At 54.6% G+C, this 22,929-nt stretch overlaps 2 protein-coding genes across 4 annotated transcripts in view; one reads left to right on the forward strand and one right to left on the reverse strand.

The window, feature by feature from the left end:
- The window catches only part of NME7 (NME/NM23 family member 7), a 104,236-nt gene extending 103,748 nt beyond the window's left edge, over nt 1-488 (forward strand). Inside the window, exon 12 of one of the 3 annotated variants that reach the window (XM_081122063.1) lies at nt 202-487. In XM_081122063.1, coding sequence (XP_080978189.1) covers nt 202-234 — 33 coding nt within the window. In that variant the 3' untranslated portion in view covers nt 235-487. Of the gene's footprint in view, nt 1-201 lie in introns of all 3 variants that reach the window. The other 2 variants (XM_081122065.1, XM_081122064.1) reach the window with 2 other exon arrangements.
- ATP1B1 (ATPase Na+/K+ transporting subunit beta 1) lies at nt 300-21,603 on the reverse strand. The gene is made up of 6 exons (XM_081122066.1): nt 20,998-21,603; nt 16,820-16,948; nt 6,338-6,493; nt 4,571-4,755; nt 2,477-2,557; nt 300-1,673 (listed from the first exon to the last, which is right to left on the reverse strand). The coding sequence occupies exons 1-6, from the start codon at nt 21,092-21,094 to the stop codon at nt 1,410-1,412; spliced, it is 912 nt and encodes a 303-aa protein (XP_080978192.1). The 5' UTR covers nt 21,095-21,603; the 3' UTR covers nt 300-1,409.
- Between the last annotated feature and the right edge of the window lie 1,326 nt (nt 21,604-22,929).

A 22,929-nucleotide genomic window follows, 5' to 3' on the forward strand; every position in this document is an offset into this window, starting at 1 on the left:
GCTTTCTAAACAAGGTGAAGTAGCACCACAGCATGTGTCTGAGTCTCAGGTCCTCAGCAACTGGCCTGGGCCTCCCGCCCACCCGTGTATGTCCTGGGAAGGGGCACTTGGTGTCCGGAGCCCTGGCCAGCCCTCGGCCTCTGTAGGTGGACAAGGCCGGCCTTCCATGTGAACTACAGCAAAATCATGTTTGTCTTTCAGGTCCAGTATTTCTTCAAGATCTTGGATAATTAGCAGGTAGGAAACAAAGCCGCCGCCGAGTGACGAGTGTTCAGACGAGAGCGAACCAGGCACGCGAGGAACATGTTCATTCTTTTATTGTCCACTGTTTGAACCTGACCGAGTACAAGATCAACACGAGCACTGTCGTCCGGGCGGTTAGTACACACGTGAGACATGGAGCTGCACTGTAGACAACACTGACACCAGTCTAGGGGGTACTGCGTTGCTTCTTATAAAGTCCAAAATAAAGGTTTATTTTTCAGACAAGTGACTTTGGTTTATTTCATACATTACACTTTTTCTTGCAGAAAAAAAAAATAAATTGTACAACTGCATAAATATAAAATTCTTCCACCATGAAAATGGTTAAAACATTCATGAAGACACAGCACCAGCACGTGATGCCTCCAGAGAAAGGAAAGGAAACTGCGCAAACCAAACCACCTGGGCTGATCCCTGGCCAGTGACGGCGGGCCAGCTCCCCTCCGACGTCAGAACGCTTGGGGGACAAGGCGAGGGGGCAGGACAGCATTCAATACAAGCACAACACAACCCCTCACCTGTTCCTCTGTATTGCCACTTAAAATTCAAAGGGCAGTTCCCCCATGACAGCCCACCCCAGCCCCAGGAAAAAAAATAAAGACCTAACACCACAGGAAAGACTATGGAGTGTGTTAAAAATGCTTGCTGATGGGTCATTATCTTTGAAAGAGCCAAACCCCCCCTCCCCCAAAAAAGTACCATGCCAGTTTTATTCCCATTGCATATTTACACCTTGGACAGCAAACCTTGCTCACATAAAGTAGAAAACAGATACGATAAAACATGGCTTGAAAATGACCAGAGTGTGCACCTATAGGGCTGTACACTAAATAAAATAAAATACGCAGCAATACTCAGGGGCCAGCAACACTGCTCACTAGAACTCAGGTATGGAATCATAATTTACAGTAAAAATGGGCACGTCCCAAGGCTCAATTTGTATTTTTCTTTTGTCATTTACAGTAGAATAAATATTTTGTTGCTATTGCTACACGTTAAATTTACATTCTAACCTATTAAATGCGGAAAGCTAGTGTGAAGCAGAGATTAAGTGTAGGTCCCATACGTATGACAGTTTGTTCAAGACTAGTAGGTTTTTGTATCTTTAACTTTTAAATGGCTAGTGGGAAAGATTGTGCTTGTGATCAGCTCTTAACCTCGATCTTCAAGTCGAAGCGCCCCTGGAAGCGGTCCTTCTCGCTGTAGCCGATGTTTTCCCCGTAGGCCTTGCACTCCACGCGGACCTCCGTGTCCAGCGTGAGGTTGGTGAACTGCACGGCCAGCAGGGGCTGCAGGTACTTGGGCTGCAGGAGCCGGCCGTAGTAGGGGTAGTACTGCAGCGGGAAGCCGGGCTGGCGGCCCAGGCCGAAGTACTCCACGCTCCCCACTTTATCTTTGTCTTCGTCGCGCTGGAAACCGAGAGCAAAGGAGACGTTAGGCCCACAGACCAGACTCGGTCCCACCGAGCGGCGTGCTGACCGCCGCTGCAGGGACACGGCCTCCCTGACCTGCCCAGCTCCACTGGCCCCGGAAGCGGGTGACCTGACCCTGCAGGTCACTGGGACAGGGTCTGACACAGAGGAAACCACAGGTGCTCGGTCTTTAAAAGCAGCCTTGAGACAGGGTGATAGGAGGCTATTCTCACCCTGCAAATGGAAACAGACAAAGGCCCAGGTTCTCCAACACAAGCCCCCAGACGCAGGGCTACACGGCAGGCACTGGGCGGCGCCTCCAGGGACATCACCTCCTAACGTGCGTCCAGTTCCTTCCCTGTGGCCGCACAGCCTGTGGGGACGCATTCCCTCGATCCTGCCCTTGCTCTAAACAAGCCACCAGCTGTCTGCCTTTAGGTATAAGAGAGCATGTGCTGATACCCTTAATCTTTTCATATTTTTAAAGAAAAACCAACTTACGTGAAATTACCAGTTTAAAAAAAAACGTTGGCCTCAGACTTTTTACACACCCTCTGATGGGGCCAGAGAAATACTTGTGTGGCTAGTTCATCTGTTCTAGAAACGATATTCCACCCGATTAAATCCAGACATTTCCGCCTCTGGTGCAGTGGCGAACCCGACACAGTTTCATTCCTGTTACTCCTTTCTCTTCTTTTTCTTGTTTCCCATATTAAAATTTCACCTCTAACTTCAAACAGCCCCCCCCCCGTCTCCCTCGCCCTGCCCCCACCCCGCAGGAAGCCCGGCCCTCCCCGTACCTTGCCGGTGCACTGGACGGGCAGGACATTGGGGCTGTACTTCAGCATCGGAAGACCCTCCAAGGTCTCATTCTTGGGAGGCTAAAAATAAAACCCGCATTGGTAAGTTTGTAAATAACCTAAAAACTTCTGAAAAGTAAAACGAGTTTGTACCCTAAACAAGCACACGTGGGTCCCGAAAGGTCACCTGAGACAGCAACACTCGCAGGGGCAGAATGAACGCGCCCGAGCGAGCGCGGGAAGGCCGCGTGATTCCGAGGCAGTGAAAGGTGCGAGTTGTGCGTGCACCACAGTCAGGCCGCGGAGCAGCCCAGCACTCAGTGGAGCTTCCGCCGGGAGCTGTTAGGGGCCCCACTCAAGGACGGGGAAAGCGAGGCCCCAGAAACAGCATTCCTCGTCCGCTAAGACAAGTAATTAGACGGGACAGTTGGTTGACATTTCTGTTTCTATAAACCTGGGCTTTCCTCCCAAGCCATGACTAAAGAATGCGGGCCCCTCCCCTCCACCTCCAGTGGGGGCACTGCCACTCGGGAAGTCCATCTGCAAACAGACAAAGGGGTGCTGCCCTGAATGACGGGTCTCCAGGAGGGGCCCACCGTCAAAGGGACCCAGAGCAGATGGAAAATGACAGCCACCCCCTTCCTTCCTGCACCCCTGGCTCAAACCCAGCTCAGAGGAAGGGCTATGAAGGGAGACGGCCACATGCCACTCACAGCATCGCATGTGCGTCCCGGCAGGAAACGTCACATACACAGTCTAACCCAGTCAGGATGGACAGTTCTCTGAGTCAGCACAGAACTGATGTTTCTGGTCCTATTCTCTCTTTGGGAACATCAGAAAATAATCTAGATTGGACTCATGGAAGTTTCTGCCAGCAACCCGCGCATCTTTAAAAATATGAAGGCGCCCGGCCAGGCGTGGCTCATGGCTGAGCATCGACCTAGGATCCAGAAGATCGCGGTTCGATTCCCGGTCAGGGCACGTGCGCGGGTTGGGGGCTCGATCCCAGCAGAGGGTGCGCAGGAGGCAGCCGATCCATGACTCTCTCATCACTGATGTTTCTCTCTCTCCCTCTCTCTGAAATGAATAAAGATTAAAAATATACATATACGAAGGCAAAATTGAACAAAGAGCCAGATTCCAGAAGCGAAGTGAGTTTTGTTCACGTAACTCAGTTATACTGCAGTCGATGCCTCTTGGAACAAAAACTGCGCCAACGGCAGTGCCCACATGGGCGACGGGGAACCTGCTGGAGACCAGCAGGGGAAAGAAAGGGCAGTGTTACCTGCTCAGGACCTCACGGCGAGGAGAGAGAACTGGTTTTATAAAAGCAGAGACCCCACCAAGTTTCCCTTCTTTTAAAGACTCACTATTATCTTAGCGCATGGTGGGCGCCAGCAGTCCCCCTCCTTCAGGGGCCTCTCCAGGAACGCCCACCCACCCTAAGGTGCCGTGATGCCCACCCACCCTTAGATTGTATTTTGCAAGGAAATCTTAATTCAGGAAAAAAAAAATTTTTTTTCAGACTACCAATTAATTACTTAAAAATACTCTGGTACCAAGAATACCAAAACCAGAGTACGACTCTATGTGCAGGTAGCATTTAAATTTAAAAATATCTTGCCTGGCCAGTGTGGCTCAGCAGTTGAGCATCAACCTAGGATCCAAGAGATCTTAGTTCAATTCCCAGTCAGGGCACATGGTTGCGGGTTCGATCCCTGGCGGCGGGCGTACAGGAGGCAGCCGATCAATGATTCTCTCATCACTGATGTTTCTCTCTCTCCCTCTCCCTTCCTCTGAAATCAATAAAAATGTTTCTTTAAAAAAAAAAACTTTTCTATTTTTACTTTTAAAGAGTTCACATCCTAAAAACTGTTCTCTGGATACTGAGTCCAAGTATCGGAGGAAATGAGATTAACGAGAAGCTATGAGAAGTCAAGGGGGGCGCAGAGGTTATGATGTTCCTCCACTGACGGCTGCAGAGGGCCTCGCCGGGGTGCCTGAAACTCCCTCACGCCCTCGGCTCACGCCGGGCAAGTGCCCCACGCCCAACGTGGGTGCCGGTCTGAGCTCCAGGGCGGAGAAGCGACTTGCCTTAGGTTTGAAGCCCAGGACCCTGTTGAGCTTTATGATGATGCAGGGCTTGCCCTCTTTGTAGCCAAATGATTCATCGTTTATCCCAGAGCAGTTTCCCAGCCACTCGAGCTTGAACCTGCAGACCTTCCGCTCGCCTGGGTCACTGTCGTAGCCTCCTCGGTCTTTGTATTCGCTGGGCACACCTGCAAGTGAAAACGCAAGCACCGTGTTCACGCTGCTCCCGCAACTCCCCACGCGGCGACCGGCACGGAGGCAGGGCTGCTCCGCCTCAGGGCGGCTGGAACTCAGCAAGGGTTCGAGGAAAGCATCTCATCTCCTCCCCAACGTGCAAAGGTCTTTTACCGAAAGCAACCGCCGGCGCAGAGCCCCACGCCAGAGCGTCAGCGTGCTTGGTAATTAGCCCACGACAGCTGGGCCCTGGCAGGCCGTCTCCTCCTTAAATAACGGAGGCTCTGCTGCCGGGGGCTGCGGGGAAACGGACGCCGCTCCCCACAGCCTCGCCCTTAGGAGGCAGATTGGAAGGAAGGCCGATCGTTTCCACGACTGGAAGTTTTTGGTCAGAATTTCCTGGGGCTGTGCCTCTAATTAGCAGGTTAAACAGTAAAGAGGGAAAGAACTGTTTGTTTTCCTTGTCAACCACCATGCAAGGGTTTTAAACAATTTTCTTTCGGATTCGAGTTTTTGTCTTTGAAAGCTCTGAGTTCTTATGCTTGTTAACTGAGAAGTTCTGTTGTAGCATTTTAATTAATCCTCATACCAAACTTGGAGAAAGAATCAAAGAATCCTGTAGAATATTGATGCAAATATACTTTATGTATATTTTCAAGTTCACAAATTTCCCCTTCCAGTGGTCAAGTGCCTCAGCCCAACCCACTGGGCCTTTAATTGCTGCAGAGAGAGATGAAAAGAAACTTCCTTTAAATTCTAACGAGAAAAACTTAGTGAAACGTTCCTTTTAAACCAGTAAATCTTTTCGAAATGACTTACAATGGCATTGCACCTCAAATTAGGATGAAGGGACAATCGGCCATGTAATGACCTGGGACTGGTCAATGCTGAAATAAAATCTGAAGGACTGATGCCACCTAGCACCCCAGAGGGCTGGTGGGAAGCTCCACGTGGTTGCAGACAGTCCCGCCAGGGGCCACGGCGGCGAGAAGGCTCGGTGCCTCCCCGGGGGGAGAGCTCGCGGGAGGCAGGAATCTGGAAACACAAGCAACCGTCCTCAAAAGCACCAGTGCCAGAGAACCAGGACCGGACTTGTGGTCTTTGGGTCCAAGTAGTAAGAAGCAGATGTGTCTGGGTTTTTAAAGACATCTTTCAGATGTAGTAATTATAACACTTGAGGCTACAGCTATATTGTTTCTTCCATTGCCTCCAACCCTGAACCATAAAACGTCTCCCTGCCTTCAAAAAAAAAAAAAAAAAGGCCCTGGCCAGGTGGCTCCGTTGGTTGGAGCGCTGTCCCGTACACCAGAAGGTCATGGGCTGGATTCCAAGGTTGGGGGTTCAATCCCGGTTGGGGTGCAAGGGAGGCAACCGATCAACATTTCTCACATCAATGTCTGCCCCTGTTTCTCTGCCTCTGTCTCTCTCTAAAAAAAATGAAATGTATCCTCAGGTGAGGGTAAAAAAAAAGTCCTCTCAATATGGCCAGAGTTCAATCTTTTAATTATTTCAGGAGTACTGTTCAGTGATTAAATAACAAACAGAAACGGGAAATATGCATTAACCCACCGCAGAATCCAAAGTGAGTCTACTTACTGCCACAGTCTTCAAAAATCATGTCGTCCTTCTGGGCAGAATCCTTGTACTTCTCCAGGAAGCGAACCATGCTCCGCACGTACGCCTCGTAGCTCTTGGCCTCGCCCATGCGGAAGGAGATTTCGGTCTTTTGGATCTGAGGAACCTGCGTCAGTCCTGGACCAGGCAGAGGCAGAAAACCGGAAAAGCATTAGTGGGAAGGAAGTCGACCGGGGGGATCCCAGCGCAGACTCTCCACGTACAGAACACTCTGCTCACCCCATCGGCTAAAAAGATCGAGTGAAATTCTCGACTCCTGTGAAGTCACTTCTCTGGCATTCAGAACAAAGTACCTAGGACTGTGTCCTAATATCATGTATCATTTCACACTCCCAGCAACATTTCACGACGGCGTTATCTCCAGGTTATGAAACACTTCTTGCACAGAGAGGTTAAGCATCTGGCCCAAGGTCACGGAGGAAGCGGTGGGACCAGAACTCCAGCTCAAGTACGCTGTCATCCAGAGCCTGTCACCTGCCCGGCGGTCCCTCGTGCGCACACGCCACCCCCGCAGGGCCAGCTCGCAGTCTGCAGGTGCCCGGCCAACGGCAGGCCAGCCCTGAGCGCACAGCGAATTAGGCCACTCCACGGCGACAGGACTCACGACTACGCAACAGAGATATCTCTTGGCTCTTCTAACCTAAACTGGAGGATTCAGGGATGTATGTGAGGACCTGCTTCCATTCCAAAAGTAAATGGTTACTCTGAGGAAGTTCAGTGCCAGCCAAGGGAACATTCATAGGGTGTGCACCCTGGGCTTCCCCCCTTGACCCAGGATTCCAGGTTCTTTGATTTCCAGAAGACTCCACCATCACAAGACTTCCTAAGACGTGTGCACCGCAGCACACGGCCCGAGCGGGGGCAGCGGGCGGCCGGCACAGCGGAATTCTATCGGGATGCCAGGTGCAATGCAAGACGCCTGGTCCCACCTGAAGTCCAGATAAACCACGAGTAACGTTATGTAAGAATGGCCTACATGTTACACGGGGCATGTATTACAGGGGACATGCGCCATGAGTATCACACGGAACACACCCACATGAAAAATCACCTGTGACTTGTCCTTAGCTCAAATGCAACTGCGCCTCCTGTGCTTCTATTTGCTAACCCGGCAGCCCTGCTCCAACCCCCAGCCCACACTCCCGCCCTGTGCTGGGCACAGGCGGAGCCCCGTCACCTGCCTCAGGTCACCGCGCAGACAGGAAGACAATGACGCAACTACAGTGGAAGTGGCCCCCGGGGTACAGCAACCGCTGAGCAGCAGCCCAGAGGCCTGGGAGGGAGTGGGGCGGACCGTGGGTGGCCGAGACAAAGGGCTTCAGGAGTGGCACTAACTATCATTTCAAAAGCAGGGTGGGGACCTGAGGAATCCAGGGACACAGCCGTCAGCGGTGATGGAGGGAGTCGAAGGGGAAGTCAGCAGAACTCGCTCATAAAAAACAAATCTTCAGTTAAAAATAAACAAAGGTTACTACAATTAAAACATTTTTTAGGCCCCGGCTGGGTAGCTCAGTTGCTTAGAGTGTCGTCCCAATACGCCAAGGTTCACTCTCTGGTCAGGGCACATAAAACCAGCAACCAATGAATACATCAGTAAGTGGAACGGCAAAACGTTTCTCTCTCTCTCAGATCAATAAATAAAATTAAAAAACGTTTTTTTAAAATGCTCCCAAGCCACAGAAAATTGTAGGTTGAAAGGAATTTAAATGTCCATTGAACAATCCTAAAATTAGGAAAACTGCACGGAGATCATTTGTACCTCAGAGGCACTATGATAAAAATGACTGCTACCTACTAAAATAAAAAAGTAAACTAAGCTCAGGTGAGGAGGGACTCCCACTGGAGCCTCAGGCTGGGCCCTGAGGTAACCAGGCCCCACCCTGCTCCGGGAAGGCCCGCCAGGGGAGGTCCTAACTGCTCCGAGCGTAACAAGACACTTAAGTCAAGGTGACCTGCAGGCCCTGCGAGCTGGGGGTGCCGAAGAACCCAGGATGGGGGTCCTCCTAGAACAGTCCCTGAGTTGGGAGAGAATGGAGCCGAGGGACACTCCCAGGGATCCTGGGGAGAGCCAGCGCTGGGCGCCGAAGAACTCAGAGGCGGGCGCCGAAGAACTCAGAGGCACGCGCCTTTGGCTGCCAGGCAGGAGGTTCGTGAAACCTATTCTAGGTATTCAGTGTGGCAGGCGTGGGGACAGAAATGGGCAAAGCGATCGGCGGGCGCAGGGTCGCAGTCTCCCAGCTTGGGAAAGCGAAGGCAGGAGGGGGGCAGACGGAGAGGGTGGAGAGGAGAGCAGCTGCCAGAAACAGGAGCGGTCTCCCGACCCAGGCACCGGGACGTGGGCAGACTGGCCGGCTGACCACAGGGACACCAGTGCGATGGGCAACAATCACGCAGTCCACCATCCATCAGCGGAGCGGGAACACAGCAAAGAACAAAATGCTAACAGAATGCCAACGAGCCTGGTGAGACTTGGGGAGTCTCGCCCAACAAGTTAAAAAGAACAAAGTGACCCCAGAAGGGGGTGTTGAGAGTAAAGCTGGCCAGCAAGCACCTAAGATCGGACTCGTGCAAACCGTGGATATCACAGCATGCAAAATGGTAGCAATGGCCCAGAAAGACCACCGGCCTCATGTCTCTCTGGACGGGGCAAAGAAGCAATAATGAAAACCAAGCAACGGAGGCACAGCAATTCTCACTGGAGCCCAAATCCCTCAGGAAGCACAGCTCCCGCCCACGCCCACGCCCACGCCCAGGCAGCCTGCACGCCACGTGAGAGAAACGCAGATGGAAGATTCTTGAAGAATCTTGACTTTGCTCTGTACAGAGAAGCACTAGAAACTGGTGGAACCGGGACTGCAGGTGACACGGACAGTCAAGCACCGGGTCCTGGAATCCTGTGACCTGCTCGGCTGGGTCAGACCGGAGTTTCCGCCCGTCCTTCCCGGACAGAGCCTTGTCTAAGGCGAGCCAGGGCTGAGACCACCCAGGAGGCTCAGCCACGCCCTCTCTTTGGTGGCTAAAGCGGCCCTCGGCCTTCTCTGAGGGGTCCCTGTGTTACTAGCATATCCTCAGTGACCATCCTCTAAGGAAAGCCAACTTCTGACATGAACGTTTCCAGGAAAGCAGCATGAACGGTTTGGGTTTAGGTCCTGCAATGGGCTCTCCTGAGCCCTCGCGTGGAGCGCACACCGGCTGAAACACCGGGCCCTGCCCCTGGCGGGCTCCGCGCCTCCTCCAGGCCCTGGAAGGCCTCGCTGCCCCACTCTCTGCCTCCCGTCGCGTCCCCAGTCCCCAGCCTGTAGGCTGGAGATCTCTCCTGGAAGCTACCAGCGACCGGCCCGGCCTGGCCTGGCCTGGCCTGGCCCGGCCCAGTGTGCACAACCTTAAGTAGGAGGCTCCCTGGACAAGGTCTTCTCCAAACCATTCTGACACGAATTCCTCTTCTCAAAAGTAACTTCTCCAGCCTTGGCCAGTTTGGGTCAGTGGTTAGAGCATCGGCCCTTGGACTGAAGGGTCCCAGGTCCAATTCCGGCCAACAGCACCTCCGGTTGCAGACTCCGCCCCAGTCGGGGGGGTGCAGGAGGCAGCCAGTCGAGGTGCCTCTCACACTAATGTTTCTCTCTCCTGTCTCCCCTCCCACCCTCTCCCCCTTCCTCTCTCTGCAAAGCAAAGGAAAAAATATCCCTGGGTGAGGTGAGAATTAAAAAAAAAATAACTTCTCTAAAGCAACTGAACACTTACAAGCGGACGAGAAGGACCCCTGGCTCCACGTCTAAGTCCTTTCAGCCACTCACTTGACGTTATCAGACTGAGGGAAGAGGAAGGGAGGGATGGGGCGGGGGGCTCGTTCACGTCCTGAGCCCACGGGCCCAGGGCTGCGGGAGCCCCGCCTGCCACCGGCCCTGCGTTTCCACACCAGGCTGGGTGCCTCAGCTCCTCTCTGCAGTGCCCACGCCGCCAGCTGTTAGTCAGCTGCAGACACGGACGGCGCTGTCGGCAGTGGCCACCCCCAGAGGCCACGGACGGCGGGACACCCCATCACTGCTCGTGGTTCCAAATCCTAGTGCAGGACACAGCTGACCTGCGGCCCCTCCGTCCCCCAAACTGGAGCTGACATGAGCCGCGCCGACCTCCTCGGGCTTCGCGGATATGACTGAAGTAACAATTAGGACACGGAAATATTAACACTTGGGTTTTAATGCCTACGTCAACTTTACATAGGACTTGGAAACCTTTGGCTTCACACTTGCTTTTTAGGGTCCCACCTGCCTTTCTTTGGTCCCCAACTCTTGAGAAACAAGGAAAACAATCTCTGGCTTTAGTGGGTGTTCATAACCGGAGGGTAACCGGCGAGGAAGGGAAAGGAAGGACCAAAGAGGCTCTTCATTAAGAAACATTTTGTTCCCAAGTGGGTTGATAAAATGTAGCCAATTTATAATTTCTCAATCTACTTGTGAGCTTCAAGTATTTAAATGAGCAGCCACTTTAACCTTGTAAGTTACTCACATGAAACCCAAAGCACAGAAGTGGTGCCTGCCACGCAATAGAATCGAACCGCGATCTCCTGGATCCTAGGGCGATGCTCAACCGCTGAGCCGCACCGGCCGGGCTTCCTTACGACTCTTCATAACATCTTTTCTCTAGCTACTGCCGTGTAAGACTATAGTATATAACACACATAACACACAAAATGTGTTAATCGACTGTTTATGCTATTGGTAAGGATTCCAGTCCACAGGAAGCTATCAGCAGTTAAGTTTTGGGGGAGTCAAGTTTGACGTGGATTTTCCACTGCACAGGGAGTCAGCGCCCTGAGCCACCATGTTGTTCGAGGTTCAGCTGTACCCCAAATAGGCCTCATTTTCTATAGAAACCTCAGGAAGGTGCCCATATGGCCACTGAGGGCACAGGAGGCAAAGAAACACAAATCAGTGTGGCCAAGTACATATAACATGTGTATCGGGTTTGCTCTGAACGCTTCAAGTTGAAAATTTCCAATAAAAGAATGGGGAATATATTTTATACACACACACACACTTATCTATGTACACATATACACCTACACACACCTGTACAGACTCATGCATGCACACACACATGTACATGTGTGCACATGCATGTACACACTCATACACATGTATACACACGTACATACACACAGTCTCTCCGGTCAAATACCACCAAGGTATTTATGGGTTTTGTTTGGGATTTAGTTTTTATTTTGCCTCTGCAAGTTCAGTATCAGTTCACTTAACAGAAGACGGGGGCTCAGGGAAAAGGCACCTCTGTGCTCCCTGGAAACCGGCAGCCTTGGCCTCACCTCCTGCCTCAGGCTCGGCTTGGACACTCAGTGCTCCACCTCTAGGCAGCCCCCCCGCCTGACACAAGAGAATCTGCTCCCTTTGAAGTCCTTCAAAGATGAGTTGCTGGATTTCTCTACACCCCATCTGGATGTCCGACAGCCCTGGGTAGACGGGCCTCTTCTCCCGTCTAAGCTAAATGCCACGCACGCTGGTTGGAGGCCAGTGCCCCCTCATCGGCACCAGATATTTCCTGGGTTCGTACATTCAATTTCAGGTGAGCAGAGAGATCTCCTCCAGAGGATCTATCTTAAAAAGCACATGTAATTCCACAGGGGCATATCTCTGATGTTTTGTATAGCTCCTAATGTGTTTGTTCCCAATAAAAGTACAGCTTTTATAACGGGAAAATATAAACACAGACGCCAATCCCAGCTTTTACATTAATCATGCTTTTCTGGTCAAGGCCAAGCTGAAGGACAAGCACAGACAGTGTGTGTCTTGCCTGGATACAAAACAAAACATTTGCTAAGTGACCGATATCCTGAAATAAGACACCACGCGAGAGCTGATATTTGATGATGTCTATCCATGCGTGTATGTGGGAAAAGGTACGCTTTTCTGGTTGGAAGCCACTAGAAAATACTTCCCTGTTCCCCCCTTCATCTCGTTTGTGTCTGATGGGCCGAGGTCAGGAGATTACCAGGACGAGGGCACCCCCCGACACGAAGCAGCCCCTCTGCCCCCCCCATGGCATTGCACCAGCTGGAAACGAAGGCCCTGAGGCCAATGCCCTTTCCACAACCACCCCCACCAGAGCCTTTCCTCGGGAGAGCAGCGGCAAAGCCATAAATGAAGCCTCACAGATTTAGCATTTTGACCACCCCTCCCCGGGGACTGTCACCTGGTCTATTTATCAGGGCTCTCTGCTCGGCTCATTCTAAAAGGCATACACGGAGCAAGACCCATTTCTTCTGCGGGCCCAAGAACATTTTAAAGCTAATCAGCAGGCGTCCTGTGCACCTGAGCGGACTTATTAGTTGTACCCTTGTCTTTAGAAAGGAAGAAACTGCAACAGGGGCAGGTGGTGAGGCCAGGGACCCTGAGGGACAAGCTCTGGAGTCTGCCAACCTAAACACTTTATTTCTGGAAAGCCTGCTGCCCAGTGCTAGCCCAGCCCGGCCTGGAGCTTGGAGGATCCATGGGGGTGGACAGGAGAGGCTCTGTGTGCTCATGTCGGCCCACAAACCACAGTCAGTGCCATCTCCTCGGAAACGGAAGAAAAACACCTTCTTGGCGCTTTGAAGAAACAATCCCTCCAAAGTACCACGAGACAGATGGTTCCAATCTCCCCTTCCCCCCACCCCTGAAAATTAAGTGAAAGACACTCATCCGAGTGTGATGTAGTTTGAAAAAAAAAATAAGCAATTCTGAGATTGATGTCATTGTGTCCCAAGCATTCCACTCATCTGGGATTTGAGCTACAGTGCCTTGGGCCCTGAGGGACCTGAAGATGAGATGTGACCCTCCGACCGCGGAGGTGAAACCAAGGCTGCTCGGGGTGCCCGAGTGGTCCGCTGGCCTCGCCACCACATCCTCGCGCCTCGACTCTGGTTACCATCATACCAAAAACACAACCCTTTTAAAACGAATTCCTCCCGCACTGAGCCATCTGTACTTCAAAGCAAAACAAAAGCCGCCCACAACCTTGCGAGGAAGGAGGAGGGTACAAGTTCATACCTGCTTAGCAGGAAGCCAGGCAGCTGGGACCTATGTCCCCTGGACCCGCCCAGTGACCTTCATTCATTCCACTGTTGCTCAGTGAGCTGGGGGCACAGGGGCAAGGAGCCCAGGGTCAAACCAGGGACAGGGCCTGGGGAGCACGAGCTGTGTGTGATGTGTGCCTGCAGCCTCTCTGTCCAGAGCCCATGGCAGTCGCAGGGTGAGGGGGACGCTGACCACCACGAGGACTCCCCTAAGTGGGTCCCCCTGGGAGAAAGGCTTAGCAGGGGCTGCCCTACCAGCATGGGTATTTTAAGGAGATTACAGAACAAATACAATATCATCAAAAATTTTTTTAAACATGTGTCCTAATCCAACTTCTCCCAAACACTTTTCACAGAAAACCAAGTGTATAAAGCACCTCTGTTGTATCAGCCTCAGCTCACAGCCTGGAAAGACAGATTCGGTTTCCAGAGGTATAACACAGACGTGGCTATTACTAGCTACCTTTTAATGCCACTAGTTTGCCTTACATATACATATCTCATTTACTCCTCCCAGGATAGCACTCCCATTTCACAGATGAGAAAACTGAGGCTTAGCGAGGTGAAGCAGCGCATGGGATGGTGGGGACTGTGTCTAGCTCCAGAGGCCCATCTTCCTATTCAGGTCAACGTTCCTGTGCGCTCAGGTGTAAGCGCAGGAGCTCAGGAGCGCGTTGGATTTAGGTTAGGCAGAGTGAACTGCCAGCAGCAGCCACCTCCGCCCACAACAGCAGCAGGTTACTATGGTTACCATGTCTCAGCCTCACATCTCAGCTGAGGCTCTAGCCTTGGGCCTCCCAGGCCGAATGGGCAGGTCTGTTCAATATCCCACAGCAACAGGACTTTGTAAAGAGTGCCACTGGCACAACGGCCACCACCACGCAGGAGTGCACAGGCACAGCGGCCACCGCTGAGGAACCTGGGCTGCGCTTTCATTCCGCGACCTAGTCCCGAGACTCGTGTTCAGCCTGTCAGCGTCTCCAGGGTTAGAGGAACACAGCGCGACCCCTACACGGCCGCGTCACCGCGCCCCAGCCCAGCTGAGCGCAGCGACCTAACCACGGTGCACAGGGCGCTCAACCCCGGTCAGGCCCGGCTGGTGCTAGAACCTCAGCTTCAGTAACGGCCCCGTAAGTCAGGCCGCCCTTAAACACTGCCAGGTCTGCTGCACTCTCGGTTCCTCTGACTGAAAGATACCACTTTCCCTCTTTACCGGCTGTAACAACAGAAGCTTAGACACATTAAGTTGAAGCCCCAAAGGCCCAGGATTTCTCCTATACATCTGTTCAGTCTGCAGCTGAAGGAACAGCTCTTGCCTATCAAAGACATAAACTGTTACAATGTGCTCTGAACCCTGCCAAGAGGAGGGGCCGCTCAGGGTCCCTCGGAGCAGTCGGGGACAGTGGCAGGCTGCGCTGCCCGCAGGCCGAACTCTGCTGACCTGGCCGCCTCCCGCTCCAAGACCACAAGGCCACCGTGGTTTGCAAATGAGTGCACGTCCTATGGGGAGGCCACGGATAAAGGGGGCTTGGCCTAGACTCTCCTGGCAAAGTGGTGAGGCAAAGACAGAGAAATGACACAGAACCCAGGTGACAGGATGGGGAAGCGGCAGGATGAGGCCTGTGACTCAGACCAAAGGACAGGAACGCATATTTCCGAGATGAGCCATAAGCATTCCTTCGGGCAAGCGACTCCAACTGCTGCGAGGACACTAAATATAGGCACTAGGCATGTGTCTTTTAGGAAGGGGCTGGAAGGTGGGGGTGGGGTGGGGGAAGGGTGTCGGGAGGACCGAGCACCTCGGCCAGGGATTTCCCTGCAAGGTCATCTGCAAGGTCCCCACTGGAAAGGCGGGCACTTGGTTATCTTTTGAAAGTGAAAGCTCCCTCTCTGCACAGAACTGAAGGAAATGTTACATTTTATTAAAGGCGGACTCCCCAGAGTTTATATAGTCAAGGACCACCTCTTAAATGTGGGAAATAAAATAAAATGCTTGACTTTCTGGTCAACTGTGGCTTTAAGTATAAGAATTATTATAAGATAGCATCATGATTGAAAAATAGCTTTTAAGTGGCAAAGACATAAAAATATATACAAGTTTATGACGACTAATGCTACTATGAAAATTTTAACAGAAGACACGAGAGGACACACCGCGCTTTACGGTGGCAATGGCCAGTGGACAGCGTTTCCTGGGCTTCTCCGAGAGGGCACCCGAATGCCCCTCCAGCCTTCCCACACACCCACCTCTTCTGGGGAAAGTTGCTGGAAACTGATTATTGGGGAGGGTCTAAGTCATTTTACGTACTTCCAACATCCGCGAGACCTAACGTATCTGGAAACACTGGGGTTTTTCTCACAGCAGAGACTACCTGACTTGAGGCTAAAGGGGCACGTTCGCCACCTCCACACTCGGCAGATGCTCTCCCGAGCCCTTCCACACCCAGGGAGCTGGACGTGGCGAGTCCTCGACAGGCTGTCGCACATGATGGAGGCTGCTGCTCAGTGCCCCGAAGACAGCCTCAGGACTGTCGCCTCAATATAGCTGTTATTCAACAGCTGCCCAGGGAAACTGGAGGGGACACGTCATTGCCACCCCAAGGTCATTTATAATGACAGACCCCAGAAGTTAGGCAACATTTCCTCTCCCTCCAGGTCCTCCCAATGACTTTGAGAGACAGACGGTACAGCCACAGTGGTGGCTGCTCCACTGCCCTGCCCTCTGAGTGTCAGGGGTGACAGCCCTGGGCCTTCTTGGGCTTTGTGATGGGTGTGGACACCCACAGCTGTGCAGACCACAGCGGGGCCCTGGTGCGGCATCCTGCATCCTCTAGAACCTTTGTGAGCCCATGTTTCCAGAGCTAACGGAGACAGTTGAGGTGCAAAGCAGCAAGATGCTTGTTGAACAGGAATAGTGACAAATGAAGAGCGTGCTTTTGTTCAAGGTCAAACTGCAAGTCAATGGGAGAACGGACCCCCCGAAGTCCTGGCTCCTCCCCTGTGTGAAATCACCTGGCCATTAAAACAGGAACCAAAGCAGATTTTTAAAGGATTTCTCTGAGTCACAGTCCCCTCGAGAGTGTGTGAGTGCCCACTAACAACCCCGTGGGCGTCAGGGACAAGGGGACCGAGGCCATCACCGAGTCCCATGGCTGGGGACCGGCAGGCTAGGCGCAGGACAGGGCCCTTCATGGTCTCGGCAGAGGGGAGAGACGACACGTCTGCAGCCCAGGGCTCTGCCTGCAGTGCGGCCGCTGTCCCTCTGCAGGCTTGTGTCCTGCTGCCTTACCGACACTTTTCAGAAGAATCCGTCTCGCCTGACACAGGAACACCCATTTTCCCTCGGGAAGGACTGAACTTACGCAGGTTCATTTTACCTGGCGGGGCCACTCGGTCCTGATAGGTGGGCTTAAATTCACTGATTGTGAGCAGCATCACTTGGATGGTTCCGATGAAGATGCCAGCCAGGCAGCCGTAAAATATCACGTAGAACAGAAGGATCTTAACTGCAAGGAGAGCAGACAGAACAAAGGCTGTGATGCAGTCACATGTTCGGAACGCCAGGCGCACCTTCCCAAGGCAAGTGCGCGCCCTTCCTCCTTCCCTGCGCCCTGGGTCTGCAGCGCTCCCCGGGCCACCGCTGACCAGTGTGACCACACGGGCCGATCCGGGGAAGGATGGCCTCCACTGCAGTGTGCGTGTCGGGGGTGGTGGAGGGCAGGAGGATTGTTCAGCTAGAACTAAGATTCTTTACAGGAAATAATTTTATTGCCTAAGTTTTTTAAAATGTTCGTGAAGGTCACCCAGGAAACCCCGGCCCCGTCTGAGAGCTGCTGCTGTGCTCGCTCATCCCCCGCTTCAGTCTTACAGCCCCGCCTCTGCTGCCTGCCAGGGGCGCCCAGGGCCCCGGGGAGCTGCTGCTGCTCCTCACGGTCGCCCTCTGCTACCCGTCACCGAGCACCCAGTCCTTCCCTCAGGTGCACCAAACCAGAAAAAAAGAAAACGCTGCAGTAAAATGGCTGGCGCATTTTTATTTCATCTTCTGACTGGACCCGGAATAATGACTGACTTGATGAGCTGCACTTCAGCTCAGATCGCTGAAAAGGCAAAAAACCAAAAACCAAGGGCCCAGAGGCTGGCCGAGCTATCAGTTACGGGTTTACAGGATTACCTCCCGATTAGCTGCACAGTAACAGGCTGTACCAGGCGTGGCCCCCAGCCCTGCGCCAGCCCAACAGATCGCTGCGATCGCAAAGCGGGAGGAAGTGAGCCGGGAGGTTACCCGTCGGCAACACAACTGCACAGAGGGGCTCTGGTGACGTCTGGAAATGTCCAGTCTCAAGCATTAGGTGCTGAGGTCCTTGGGAAAAGGCTACAGAACAAAAGTGTCATTGAGAAGAAGTGGGTGCGGGTGGTGGGAGAGACCTGGGGAGGGACTGGGTCCACGGTGGGAGGTGGCTGGGGGGGGGCATTAGCCAGGCTTCCATCCGTTTAAAAGCCCAACTTTCCTATCAGCTAGTAACCAGACTTGAGAACTGTTAAAATAAGCAAATCATACATAAAGGCACACCAAAACGATTAATTATAACCCTTTAAAAGAAGGGGAAAGGCAAAGAGAGAGGCAAAGGAAACTGCAAAGGCTGCCTGCGGCTAGAAGGACAGCCGCCCAGGCCCCCGCCTCCAGGCAGGGTAAGGGTTAAGTGCTGCTCCGTATCCAGGCAGCAGGCGAATGGCAAGGCTGTGACGTCAAGAGATCTGGAAAATTTTTCCAGCCCCTGCTCCTAAGAGGTGCGAGAGCTGGTGCAGCGCGGCCAGCGAGAGAACCGCCGTAACCTCTTTCCTGCGGCCCCACCTCGTCTGGTGCTCTTAGCTTAACCACACTGGTGCTTCCAATGCCCAGCGCATTTCCACACTCATCCCCGGGACCCCGGATACCTAACGTTAACACCACGAGAAGGTACATGACGGAGGCTACCATCGAAAACACGCACACGGCCGTGGAAAAACAAGTCGCTTGCCAAGCACACTGATTACACTTAAGATGCAGCCGTTCTGGTCTGCCCAACGCTGACCCCAAAGACAAGGGAGGAGCTGTCCTCTCTTGCTTTGAGATGTTACTTAGCAAAATGCGCCCAGGTTCTGAGGTGTGGCCACCTGGTAGAGGGGGGCACACAGGTCTGGCGGAGCCTGGGCAGGCCACCAGCGGCTGCTCAGAAAGAACGCTGGACAAATGGTACCAGCCAGCGGGGGGCACAGAGGGCTTTAGGAGCATTTTTCCTTTAAAAATACAAGTCATATAAAGGCTTTCCAATGGGGTGGGGGGAAGAGGACCCTTCAAGGGGTCACAGGCAGAAGGAAAACAGGGCACCTGGGCCCAGTGGTAAACATGGAACCTACCAATACCTGTCAACACAACAGAGGTCTGAAGCACAGGTGGTCTGCACGCCAGCGCCTGAGTTAACTTAAAAAGGGGGACATAAAAAGGTGAGAAGCACAGGTGATTTGTGGGCCACGATTTCTCCAGCAGGTGACAGGCGAAGCTAATGCACCCATCTCAGTGAAAATCTACCTGTAGGCAAAACTGAGCCATGGGTGACCTGCCCGAGTCCCAAGGGCACCGTGTTGGGCCCTGTGATAGAAAGGTGGCATTTTCCCCATCGGGGAAGCGACTGCCGCCGCCTTCCTGCCTACCGGAGACTCTGACCTTTCTCACATTGCCAGAAAGGAGCGGACATGTTAGCACAAAAAACCTGGATTTTCAGCCCAGCACCTGCCCCTTGGAAAATGGAAGGAAAGCTGAGAAAGGCACACCAGTCTGGTGTCTGCATCACATTGCCAGGTGTGGCCCCAAGACCCAGCCATTAACTCGTTCCCTCCCTCCCCTAGCCCCCTCTCACAGGCTGCCTCATTAAACGTCAGCTTAAAGAACACGTAGGTGCATACAGCCTTACCCTCTAGAGCAAATATTATTGTGGAACTGGAATGAGGAAAAATATATATTTAATGAGGGGGGAAAAACACTAGAAGGCAAATTTCGCAATGTACCCGGAGTCAATGCTGCCTCAGCCCAGGCCGAGGCTGGGTCAGGCACCCGGGCGGGAAGGTTCAGTGCACTGGGAGGAGGGGGCCCCTTCTGCAGTGCACCCCCACCCCCAAGCCTCACTGGAGTTACCAAGTTGCTAGAAGATGGCCCTGGCAGGGAGCTGTTCATGCTACACACACCCTGACTTTCAGGTTTTCCCTTCCACGCTAGGAAAATACAGGGAGCTATCCTCACGCGTGAAGAACTACGGCAATCATCACGCTGAAGAACAGTCTCCCCAAATACAATAGAACGTAAAATACATGCTAAAGCCGTTGCTGTAAAGACCCACAGGTAACAAGGCCCAGGGATACCTAGGCTGCCCAGTAACACCTTGGAATGAGGTTTCACCTTGACTAACCTTGAAGGGTGATGCATTATTAACCCTTCCCTTTTCAATCAAGAGGGACCCACACCACAGGCTGCATTTTTTTCTTTACAAAAAATCACATATTCCAGCTTCTTCCATTTCAAAATGTCAGCCAAGCACTATTTCCCTGACTCATTGTGCTGATGCCCACGGATTCTCCCAATCAGGAACCTGCACCAGCCCCTCTGCAGGGCTCCCTCAGTGGCTGCCGAGGTGCAGGTGGTGTCCAAGAGGATGGTGATGATGATACTACAGGAGGGGGCAGTGATGCAGGAGGGGGAGTTCCCTCCCTCTCTGCTGCAGTCACGACTCAGATTTGCCTACAAACTCTGCCCTTCAAAATGACCTTTATTAAAAAAACACATGTCACCCTCCAGGTGTAGGAAGGCATAAAACAAGTAAGATATCTAATTTTCAGTGGGGGGGAAAAAACGCATCCAGCCAAGCAACACGCTGCTCAAAATCTTATAAGATGACCTCCTGCCTTTGTGCCTTTATTTCTTAGATGAACCTCCACCGTAATCCACCCGGCTACTGATTCTGCATCTGTGTAGACATGGAAGCCAACCAGGCTTGCCTTGCTTAGGGGCCACGGCGGGCGGGGAGGCTCCAGGGGAGGTCGCGGGGCCCTCTGGGCATCTGAAATGCTGCAGTGTGGACGGATCCCCCGCCGCGCCGGGGAGGTGCATGTTTGGACTAGAAGGTGCTATAACACGCAACCTCGCCTGCGTTCAGCCCCATTACCCTCATCCGCACATCTCATCGTGGGGTTTTTTTTGTTTTGGGTGGTTTTTTTCAAAGGACTTGGGTCATGAACATCGGGAAAGACATCTAGTTTCCCGGTGCCTGACCATCCCCAGCAGCAAAGGGCTCGAGCAGTGCTCGACAGACCGCAAGCTACCGAGACGAGACGCTACGGCAGAGACGCCCGCGCCCGGCGCGCGCCGGCGCCCGGGACCCCGCCGCCCGCCCCGGAGAAGCCCGCCCAGCGCCTCCCGCGCCCTCGCCGGCGCGTGGGTGCGAGCGGTCCGCAGAGCCCGCGCCGGGGGTGCGCGCCCCGGAGGCGAGGCGCTGGGGGGAGCGAGCGGCGACCCCGTACTTACACCAGCTGCCACCGGTCCTGCCCAGAAACTCCTTTTTCTCGGAGTTCCAGATGAATTTCTTCCAGCCGCCCTCCTCCTTGGCTTTTCCGCGGGCCATGGTGGCGGGTCAGCGGCTGCCGCGGGCCTGCGGGTGCTGACTGCGGAGCGCGCCCCGGGTCCTCTCCCGCAGCGCTCGGCGTCCGGCCTGGACCTGCGCAGGCTGCACCCGCCGAGTGCCAGCCGCGCCGCGGAGCAGCGGGAGCGAGGGGAGGCGGGGGCGGGGGCGGCGGGGGCGGAGGGAGGGGCTGCGCGGGCCGCGCGGCTCCGAGCCCCGCACCTATTGGTGGGCACGCGGCCGCCCGCGGGCTCTCTCGGGTCCGCCACGCGCTCCTCCTGCCCTTGGACTTCGGGGGCTCCTCGAGCCCGCAGCTGCCACTCCCGCTGCCACTGGGACCGCGCGCTGGGCCCCCGGCGCCTGTGACCTCTGCGGAGACGTCCGGGGCAGGAGAAAGTCAGAGGGAAGGACGGACAAACGGACTGCGGGCCCAGCACGCGAGAGACCGCCGGGAGCCGCGCATTGGCGCAGGGCGCACGCTCTACCTTTACTATATACCGCGCCGCGGCCGCACGGAGCCCCGCCCACTAGCGGCCCGCGCGGCCAATCGCCGGCGCGGGGGCGGGGCCTCGGGCCCGAGGGGGCGGGCGCGGGGCCGGCACAAAGGAGCCGCGGCGGCGCGAGGGGCGGGCGGGCGCGGACGCGGAGAGGGGCGGCGGGGCGGCCGGGCGCGCGCTGGTGGCCCGCGCCGCTCGCTCCTTGCTCCCGGCCAGGTGCCGACCAACCCCCTCCGTCTTGCGGGGTCTTGCACCGCCGTTGCCCGGCGCCCCGCCGACGCCCGGGGACCCCGGCCCGGCGGTCCCGACCTAGTCCCGCCCGCGCGCCCGCTCTCCCCGCGCGCTCCCGGCCTCCTCTGCCGCAGGCCCACCCCTCCCGCGCCCGGGCGGGCTGGGGGAAGGTCACTCCGGGACGCCTGAGAGTCGGGGACTCTGCCCAGCTCCGCCCCCCTCCCCGCTCCTGCACCTGCCGCGCCCCCGGCGCTCCCCGCCGCCGAGGTTGAAGTTCCGGCCCGTCCCTCCTGACCGCCCGGCCGTGCGCCCAGTGGGCGGCCTGAACCACCTCAAGCAGGACACTTGCCAGACGCACCCAGAGCGGCAGCCGGGCCCCCGGGCTTGGAAGGTGCAGGCCGCCGACCAGCCCCCAGGGAGCCTTCCCTGGGAAGCCGACCGCACGGCAAGGCGGCTCCCGCTAGTCTAGACCCCGGGCGACCACGCGTGCCCGTGACCCCGCCACGCAGGACATTCCTTCATACCAGTTGGTGGCTGGTATTCTCACTGACAGGCTTTTACGACCCCTTCGTTCTGCTGTGAAATCCCTGGGACGAAAGGGATTGGGGAGACCCAGCTCAAATGTCAGGCCGGCTTGGGGCAGTCCTAGGCATGCGCTCCCTCTCCCGTCCCTACCCCTGTTGCTGAAAAGCCAGACTCCTTGGTTGCATCTCCCTCCCTCTCCACGGAACCCCGAGCGGCTTCACACGTGCCTCTCCAGGCAGTGACACAGCAGAAAAAGGCTCGGTGCTTCTGCAGTCACCACAGAGAAGCCCCAGGGCATCCCAGGGGCAACAGGGCCCGTGGGGAAAAGATTTCCCAGCAGGTGTCCAAGAATTACCCAATAGGGATGCTTGTCCTGGGCACCTTTCTGTTTCCAAGGTCAACCTTGCAGGTCTAAGGACAAGCTGGAACTGGATAGAATGTGCTTTCCCAGGAATCCTTCTCTAGGCCCACCTGCAAGACCTGGGCAACCCTGAAAATACCTGAAATCTAGGAAAGCCAAAGCCACCTATCCAACCAGCCCCAAAGGGGCTGCTGCTTGCAGGGCTCCCTCAAGGGCAACCTTGT

Source organism: Miniopterus schreibersii (assembly GCF_964146895.1).
Source record: "Miniopterus schreibersii genome assembly, chromosome: 19".
Taxonomy (NCBI): Eukaryota; Metazoa; Chordata; class Mammalia; order Chiroptera; family Miniopteridae; genus Miniopterus; species Miniopterus schreibersii.

Bases quoted from the DNA above. Each gene is read 5' to 3' on its own strand.
- ATP1B1 (XM_081122066.1), bottom strand. From the start codon at position 21,094: ATGGCCCGCGGAAAAGCCAAGGAGGAGGGCGGCTGGAAGAAATTCATC. The intron at 16,949-20,997 runs GTAAGTACGGGG...CTCTCCTTGCAG, and splicing joins CAGGACCGGTGGCAGCTGGT to TTAAGATCCTTCTGTTCTAC. The intron at 1,674-2,476 runs GTACGGGGAGGG...CTCGGTTTCCAG, and splicing joins CCGTCCAGTGCACCGGCAAG to CGCGACGAAGACAAAGATAA.